We start from the raw sequence: 9,486 nt of genomic DNA on the forward strand, positions 1-9,486 counted from the left end.
ATTGCCTCTTGCATGACCCCAACCAGGGCCAGGAATCAAACCTGCAACCCAGGTACGTGCCCTTAACTGATAATTAAATCCGAGACCCTTTGGTCCATGGGCAACGCTCTAACTGCTGAGCCACACCAGCCAGGGCCTCTTTCCCCATTCTAGGGTCAAATTTTCACCAAGTAGGAGAGGGGAAATTGGTCCCAAGAGACATGACAGGCCAGGATGGTCTTAAAAGTGTGGAGTTGGCACTCAGTGTCATATACTAGACTCTTACTCTACAATGGAGAATTTTGTTCCAAACACAGTTCTATCTGGAGGTAACCCCAATACAAGTTGGCCCACATAGTAGACATTTTGAGATTATTTCAGAGGCCCAATGAAACAACACTTTCCCTTATTTGGTTATCATCCAGATGGCATAATTCTAACCCTCTTAATTACAAGCAAGGCTGAAGCAATCAAATGTACATTACTGTTGAACCATTTAGAACTTTAGATCTTTTTTTTTTTTTTTTTTTGCATTACTATGACTGAGGCGTTGGATGCTCCCAAACTGCACCCCACCCCACTACCATCAGCACACACACACATGCCCTACAACCCCTCCCATGCAACACCATCAGAAAATGCAAATATAGCTGACTACAAGCAGATAGAATCACCACCTAACTCCACTCCTCACAGCTTGGGTGGATAAGCATTTCCCCAGCTGAGCCATCATCTGGAGAGAAACCCAGAAAAGAAAACAGGTCTGGGAAGAATGGATTCAGTTTCTGTTGGAACAGTGTTTTGGACAGATCAGCAGAGCCCAGACTTAGCACCTGGCTTGACCTCCATCCCCACCCTTCCTCTTAGCTACTGTTAACGCCAGAACAGAGGAATGCCACTGTGGGGGGCCCATTGGAGGAGGGGAACCCCAATGTCTTCTTCCTCATGACTCTTTGGAGGAATTTCCAAACTGCAAAAGGCAAGGAAGTTAAAACACTGAGGAACTCTTCCTCATCGAGAGGACCCTGTCATACTGGAATAGCTCAACATATTCCTCCCCTCAAACCTTTCATCATTGGATTGGGGTTTTCAAGTTCTCCAATGATTGGTTCTGCCTTTCCCTAAAATGAGCGTTCTGCTGGTGGAATGAAACCCACACTGGCTCACCCTCAGAGTGACCTCAATCCCAATAAACACTCCCCCACTCATCTCTTTTATCTGCTCATTTATCCGTGTGTCCATTCAATGAGAGTTTAGTAAGCACCTGTTATGTGCTCTTGATACAGAGTGTGGAGAGGACAGTGGTTTCTACCTTCCAGATCCACAGCCTGGTGAGAGAAACACTCAGATTAACAGGCAGTTACAATACTGGGTGCAAAGGGACGTGGTAGTGTACAGAGCGTTTCTTTCAAAAGACAGTTTATTTCCCCATCACCACACACACACACACACACACACACACACACACACAACCCACACTGGCTTTTTTCCCTTTTCACACCTTCTCAGAATTCCTGCAGCAAGTCCATGTGGTGTGCAAACTCACAAAAGAACACCTGAATCCACACTGCTTTGCATTGCTCTCTAATTGCTTCTTGCACATACAGCTCTCTCTACCCCTCGCATAAATAAACTTCTGCACCTTGCATAGCACATTACTGAGCACAGAATGAGCACCTGGAAAACCTCTTCGGCCTGCCAGTCTTTCCTCCGTGGTGCAACCAGAGTGACCCGCATAGACCTCATCTCCCTTCTTAGAAACCTTCCATAGATTCCTTGCTCTTAGAGTAAATATCAAAATGCTAACATGGCCTGAGAAATCCAGCCTGGTCAACTTCATCTGCCTTTCTAGCATCATCTTGCTACACTCTCTCCCAAGCTGTCTCTTCCCTCCATGGATCCTTTGCAACCTTTGCCCAGACCCCTTCCCACTTCCTTCTTCATTTTGCCTTTTTAACTTTGCTCATCCTTCATATGTTAGCTCAAGGACATATTTTCCTTTTTTTAAAAATACTTCCTTTACCCATCAAGTAAGACCAGGTTCTTTTCTCATTTGCTTCCATGAAGGTATTTTTTTCCACCACAGAATTTATCTCAGTCTGCAATTACACCTTCATCAGTGGAGTTATTTGATTAGCCCCTGTCTCTCCACTAGGCTATAAGCTACATGAGACAGTGACTGTGTCTGGTTTTCCTCACAATCGTATCTACTGCACCTGTCCCAGGGTGGACATGTATTAGGTATTCAGTAAATATCTGCTGAATGAATGAATGAACAGTAAGTACCTAAATGTGCCATGCTCTGGGAATACAAAGTTAAGACTGAATTTCTATCCTCAAGGAGTTCAGTCAGAGGGCAAAGAGATAAACTGTTATTATAGGGTATTGATTGATTTTCAGTGTCTGACATGGCCACAGGGTTGGAGGAACGGCATTGTGTCTGTGCTTTGGTCCACCTGACCTTCATTATGTCAAATTTGCTATATTGACCCATAAAGGGCCTTTTGCTGTGCTTAAATGTTTGCACTTCAGCTGTGGTTTTCAATCGGGACAATAAACCTTCTCCAAAACTTTTGAAATAGGTTATACTCTTATAAGTCTGCAAGGTAGGGCTATTTGAGGTCCAGTTTTCCCCCAGGACTATGTGGTTCTGTAATAAAAATTAGTTCCTAGTGTCAAGGCTTTATGTAGCTGGTTAGGAGCCTGGTAGAGAATGAAAGGTCAAAGGAGTGAACTCAGTCGCCTCCTAGTGGTCTGAGCTGCACTTGCGAGTTTTTTCAGAACCAGAGGAAGGAGAGTTTGCTCTTTGCTCCACCTGTTTCTGGGTTGTTAGTGAGATGTGTCCATTAGTAAACTAATCTGGTGAGTGTGTCTAGAGAACGAGGAGCAAGATAGAAATAAGGTGTCCTTAGGAGAAAAGGATAGTCGGTTCACAGGAAACCCCAGACAAGCTCGCTCACAGCAGGTGGTCCTGAAGAGGCCAGTCATGGCTTGGGGCTGTGACGAAAGAAAGAAAACTCACAGGTGTGCTCCACCTTATGTAGGCCTAATTTCTAACCTGGTCTGGTATAACCAGGGGGAGGCATCCCCTCACATTTTCCAGCAGTGCCTTTAACAATTACACTGCATTGTCTTTGATGCCAGACAGCTATCATAGCTAACGTTGCCCGATGTGTTATGATTGGACAGATGAAAAATGGCGTAGGTGATACAGCCTCCTGAGAGCCTCGGCTAAGCAGTTGCTAACTCTGTGACTTGAGTAATTTAATTCTTTTCTCTGCTTATCAGTTTCCTCATCTGCAAAAGGGGCAACAATAATTGCATCTATCACAGGGTTACTGTGAACATTAAATTGTTAAATGTTTAGCCCTGGCCGGTTTGGCTCAGCGGTTAGAGCACCAGCCTGCGGTCCAGAGAGACCCGGGTTCAGTTCCCGCTAAGGGCACGTAACTTGGTTGCAGTTTGTCCCCGGCCCTGGTTGGGTCATGTGGGTGGCAACCACTGGATGTGTCCCTTTCACGTCGATGTTTCTCTCTCTCCTTCCCTTTACTCTATCTGAACAAAAAATGGAAGTGTCCTCGGGTGAGGATAAAAAACATAAAATAAAATAAATATTTATAAATCTTCTAAGCCAGAACATGTCATATAGCAGTGGTTCTCAGCCTTCCTAATGCCGTGACCCTTTAATACAGCTCCTCATGTTGTGGTGACTCCCAACCATAAAATTATTTTTGTTGCTACTTCATAACTGTAATTTTGCTACTGTTATGTCTTAGGCAACCCCTGTGAAAGGGTCGTTCGACCCCCCAAGAGGGTCGCGACCCACAGGTTGAGAACTGCTGTCATATAGTATCATTGCTATCACCATCATTGTCATGCTCATTAATAAGAAAGCAGCCTAGACCAGAGAAGTTATGAGATTGAGTTCAGAGCAAGAAGACCTGAAACTGTTCCACCAAACAAGTGCTACCCAGGCCTAACCCTGCTTAGCTTCAGAGATCAGATGAGATTGGGCACATTGTGGGGGGTATGGCTGCAGACTGAAAATATTTCCTAACATAGTTCTGCATTCCAAGTTGCCAACAGTAAGTCCCACAGAGTAAATGCATATGGGGAGCCCAAGCCTTCTGTTATTCCTGCTCTGCTTCTTAAGCAGCAAATATAGGGGTAAAGATGTAATAGAGTCCTGCCCCGGCTGGTTTGGCTCAGCGGTTAGAACATCGGACCATGGTCCAGAGAAACCCCGGTTCGGTTCCCGCTAAGGGTATGTACCTCAGTTGCAGTTTGTCCCTGGCCCTGGTTGGGTCATTGCGGGTGTCAGCCACTCGATGTGTCCCTTTCATGTCGATGTTTCTCTCTCTTCCTCTCTCTCCCTCCCCCTCTATCTGAACAAAAATGTCCTCGAGTGAGGATAAGAAAAAGAGAACATCATGTCCTTACAAGACTGGGTGTGTTTTTTTCTTTTAAATAGCAACTTATTGAGCCAAAACAAACAAACAAAAAAAACCTTATCCTATTTGTTTCTTTCTGTTTAAACTGTTGTTTTAAAATATTCCTCCTTTAACCTTTTCCTATTGGTGTTGTTTTATTTTGTTTTCAGATTCCGCCTCTCTTTGCCAGAGTCCAATCGCAGCAATATTGAGGTAGGAATCAGAGTCCCAGAGTTTCCTGTCCAGGGAGAATGAGAATTGTATATAGTAGCTGGATGATTATCTTCTCTGCCTCTGAGTAGTACTTGGCCTTCCTATGCATGTAGATTCTAACTTTAAAATTGTTTTTTTAGACACTGTTCGGTCCACCAAGCCCATTAACTATTAAACAAGAGGGGAACTCTCCAATTCACTTTTGTCTACTCATACAGACTTTTAAAAAGAACTCAAAAGACTATTAAGGCATTGTGTAATGTTGGGGGAAAAGGCATTTTCAGGAAGATTTTATTTTTTGGACAAAGCAACCCTCTACATTTAAATTTTAAGATCTGGACTGCCAAAGGATGAGGCTCTGTATCAATTATTAGGCTATGATCAAGTTTGTTCCTCAAATGCTTTCTAGCCAACTCCTAAAATTAGGTCAAGGCTGGTTGTATGATACCTTTTTGGGGGGCCCAATCTGGTGATCTCCTGATTGGAAGAGTATATCCCAACATGCTACTTGGAAAACCCTCCCATCCTCCAGGCTTCAGGAAGATCAGCCAAATCACTCATTGGTGTCCAACTCTCGTGGCGCTTATATTCTAGAGCAGTGGTTCTCAAGTAGGATTCCTATGGATTAGCACCTCTGTGGCATAGCCTTTCGGTAAATGACACACTATAGCTGATGAGAATGCATAGCTGACTATCTTATTAATATTTCCTGAGCCCAGAGGAGTAAAAAATGAGTCCAAGTCTTCCAGGAAGACCCAGACCAACTGCTTACTATCAACAACAGAGTGTACTAAGCATGACTTTTCTGGGGCGGGGGGGGGGGGGGGAGGGGGGACAATGGCATATACCAGGCATATTAACTTGTGTAATGCTGACAATACCCTATGAGATTAGTACTATTATCCTCACTTTACAGTTGAGGAGCTTGAGGCACAGAGAGGTTAAGGAACTTTTCTAACATCACACAGTCAAGTAAAAACAAGAGGAAGTCTGCTTCAGAGCCCTTGCTAAGCTGCAAAGAGGTCCTTATTATTGCTAAGCCTATAAGATGCTCAAAAAAGAGTCATTGAGTGAATTCATGTTTATCATAGTCCATTTATTTTTAATACCTGGATCTTCCCAGTAACCACCACTTTGCTAAGATTATACAGGTACCATAGTTCATTAAAGATAAATTGGGCAACCTGGTGATACCATTAACTGTGGAGCATGACATAATACAAGGGAACTGCGGTGGCTGAGCTTCCCAGTAAATTAAGGAAAGATTACTAACTGGTATATGTATTAGTTGAGATTGTCTTACTTAGTAGATATGTAAGTTGCCATGTTTGCTGCCCACATGTGGTCACTCTGCCTTTGTTGCCATCATGATCCATGATCCAGCCACAGGAAAGCAAAATGTTCATCCTCCAGGAGGAAAAAGGATTGGGAAACTCTGTGATATGGTTTCCCACAAAATAGCTTTCACTGTCTGGAAGTTAGAATAGTATCTCCATGGGGAGATTCTAATTATAGCTCTCTATCCTGATAAGGTCTGGGAAAGTGCAGGTCCAAACCAGGCACGGTACATTCAAAATGCCCTGACTTGGCAACTGATTTCATTTCCCCTTTCATTTTAGGTCTTGAGGTTTGAAAATATTCTGTCCTTCATTCTCCACTTTGGCATCCTCCCACTGGCCAACGGTAAGAGGTTCTTGGGAAACAATGTGACTCTGACATTGGCTGAATGTTGGGGATTGTTTGGGACTTTCCACCCAAAGCTTGTACTTTAGAGTATTATTATGAATCCATGCCAGTGCTAGAATTTGCAACATTTGTACAATTAACAATACAGTTGCAAAAGTTGTTATCCCAGGGCCAAGCTTTGTTCGCAACTCTATTTGAAGACGCAAAAGGAAAGACTATCTCTGGCTGTATTAAGGAGATTGAAACATTCTCCTTACACAGAGTCTCCTTCAGCCAGAAGTGACATTATTCTCTTTAGCAGTTTATGTCTCTGTGATTCTTATGCAAAGACCACCATCTGGATAGACACAGTTTATATGAATGACGATTGTTCACACACAGCAGCATCTTGAGTTTGACTTAATTAAAGTATGCTTTGTATTAGAGACCAGAATGTAACCAGGACCTAAGAAGTAAGGTATTTTCAAAATATAGATTGGATAAGATGCCAGAATTTTTTTTTGCCATCCAAATGCACACAATTGCAGGTGCCTTTCTATTAAGCACGGATCAATTAACCATTCTTGGGGGGAAATGATAGGGACATATCAGAGAAGATGAAAACAGAACCAGAAAGAATGAAAAGATAATTTATTAAAAAGCTGCTTGCTAGTCTTTTACTAAAAAGCTTGCCAAAACTGCTGTGCCTGTGCCCAATTATTTTACATCTTGTTTTATATTTTAGCAAAACTGCAACAAGGATTTCCTTTGCCCAACCCACACAAAATCTCATTTGTCAATTCAGATATTGAAGTTCTTGAGGTAAGAATGTGAATGTTCTCTTAACTGCCTCATTTCTTTTCATCGTAGAATAAGCCTCTTTCTATTTGCTTGCTTTTGTTTTATTTTGTTCTGCTTTGTCTTTTTCCCGGCCTAGGGAATTTTATAAACAAAACGTTTAGCTATTGAAGCTTGCCATTCACACGAAAAGCATTTCAACTCCATTTTGAAAATCAGACCAGGTCCAATTTTCTTTGGCAGTCAAATGCATTCACATCTTAGAACAAGGTGCACTGCAGTGCGCTTTGTGTCCTTCATGCCCGAAGACAACGAATAAGGATGGCAGTACTGGTCCCATTTTATAGGTGTGGAAAGTAAGATTCAGAGAGGTGAAGGGGCTTATATAGCTGGCAAAAGGCAAGCCTGGAAGGCAGGGGGAAGGGAGGAAGTGACACAGTAGGATCTGGTAAAGAAGGCATCTCTCCCTGACCCCTCAGGTAAACCCAGACACCCTATGGCTGTAGATGCCTAAAGTTTAACCTTGTCTTCCTTGTTGCATCTTTTTCAGCATTTTCTTTTGATTTCCACTGACCTGAAGTATGAAACGCCCTTAAAACAGCAACCAAGTTTCTATGGTTGGGAAGGTCTGAACTTGATAAGTGGACGGTGGAGAGGGAAATCAGTCCCCTGATTGCCTGTTTGGAGTCCACTCCAGGAAGTAAACCGCCCTTAATCCCACCTACTGTAAACCCAGAGGGAGAGGACAGTGCACAGTGGAGTCTTAAAGTTCTTCTAAAGTGCCAAGGCTAAAAGTTTTCTTTCCCAAGCCTTCAGGGTCAGAGGGAGGCAGACTGGGTTAAAGAGTTAAATGAGGGTGTGTGTGTGTGTGTGTGTGTGTGTGTGTGTAGGGAAGGACATTTAAATGTGTGTTCATGTTTCAATGCTTGTTGTGTATTCCTGTGTTTATAAGATTCTGTGGCCAAGAGCTAGGCATGTACTTCTGACGAGGTGCATGACAAATCTCAAGTACAGATTTGAATCGGTGTTGCCAGTGGAGATCCCTTCAGCGCTTTCAGCTCTCTAGGGTTCTCCCCCTCCCTGCATATTGGATTGTATGTTTTATATTTACTGCTACTGTCCCCTGTATTTAATTAAAATTGTTTTTCTATCAATGTCAACCTTGTCTTTTATTTGCAAAATTTCCTGGCCCAGATTTTTAAAAAATAAAATAAGACAGAAAAGAGGGAAGAGAATATAGCATCTTTAATGCTGATGAAAACTGAGGTTGTGCAGATTTCAAGGCTTGGTTTTGCCTCTTAGGTGTTTCCAATGAGAAACAGGGTGGTCATAGGAAACTCTTAGAATTGTATCACTTCTTTAAGTTTTAGGATGTTTTCCCTCCCAAAGTAAATGAAATGGCAAGGCAGAGCACTAACCCTAGATAACTCACAGCTGATGATCACATTAATGTCATTAGAGCACCTAATCAATGGGGTGTAATTAGGGCAAAAGAAGAGGAAAGGGAAACTGGTATGAGTGATGTGAGAAATGAATAGAAACCATGCACTTTGTTTCTGTGTTACTTACAATCTAGTGGGGCGGGGGGAGTGGAAGAGAGCCTTGACTGGAGTGCTAACCTCATACCAGACCCCATGTAAGTTACTTCAGGAGTGTCGGTTCGTTTCATTCTCACAGCCTCTCTATGAAGGATTATGATCCCATTTTATGGATGAGATACAAAGATCAAGAGAGATTAACCACACAAAGCTGGTAAACAGCAAAGGTAGAAGTTCAATACAAGTCTTTCTGATTCCAAAGTCACTGTTGTTTACGAGAGGTAGGACTAGAAACTGCAATCACTTAATGCTCACTTATTACTCTGAACAAAAGACACTGTGAAGTAAAGTATGATCATACAGTACTGTCACCCGGGAATGCCAGACTGGGAAGCCCCAGCTATCCACAGAGACTGGCATGGACTCATTCTGCAGCACCCATCTGGCCATAATAGCTGCCCCCGTAAGTATTTTTTGTAATAAAACCATCACGTTTCATTCTTTGGGGTGCTCTTTCCTGCCATAAAAGCTATTCAAGGTATATCTGCAAATTCATTCTGAAACATTACAGATGTTCAGTTTGTGATATTTATTTAAACATGTTCATCTTAGCTGCAGACATCTTTCTCCCGTCACTGCTGGGGATGAAACTCCAATCTGATTTATTCGTTAGAGCAGCCGGACCCGACCCAGATTCAGCACGTTATTCAGTATTACAAGCATTTCCAACACAAAAAATAGCTGGATCACACTAAAAACTACCGGATTTAGCTAGCTTAGCTTTAGCCTGGAAGACAATGACTAGTAAATATCCGAAAGGTAAACACTAGAGGGCAGTCTAACTTAAGTGAGAGAAAAGCGGT

At 42.7% G+C, this 9,486-nt stretch overlaps 1 protein-coding gene across 1 annotated transcript in view; it reads left to right on the plus strand.

Moving 5' to 3' along the window:
- Positions 1 to 7,758, plus strand: part of BPIFC (BPI fold containing family C) — a 51,268-nt gene extending 43,510 nt beyond the window's left edge. The window contains exons 14-17 of the mRNA XM_036252211.1: positions 4,580 to 4,622; positions 6,242 to 6,305; positions 7,033 to 7,109; positions 7,636 to 7,758. Of these exons, the coding sequence (XP_036108104.1) occupies positions 4,580 to 4,622; positions 6,242 to 6,305; positions 7,033 to 7,109; positions 7,636 to 7,758 (307 nt within the window). The remainder of the gene's footprint in view (positions 1 to 4,579; positions 4,623 to 6,241; positions 6,306 to 7,032; positions 7,110 to 7,635) is intronic.
- Positions 7,759 to 9,486: the final 1,728 nt, after the last annotated feature.

The sequence above is a fragment of the Molossus molossus genome, unplaced genomic scaffold, assembly GCF_014108415.1.
Source record: "Molossus molossus isolate mMolMol1 unplaced genomic scaffold, mMolMol1.p scaffold_m16_p_10, whole genome shotgun sequence".
NCBI classification, from domain to species: Eukaryota; Metazoa; Chordata; class Mammalia; order Chiroptera; family Molossidae; genus Molossus; species Molossus molossus.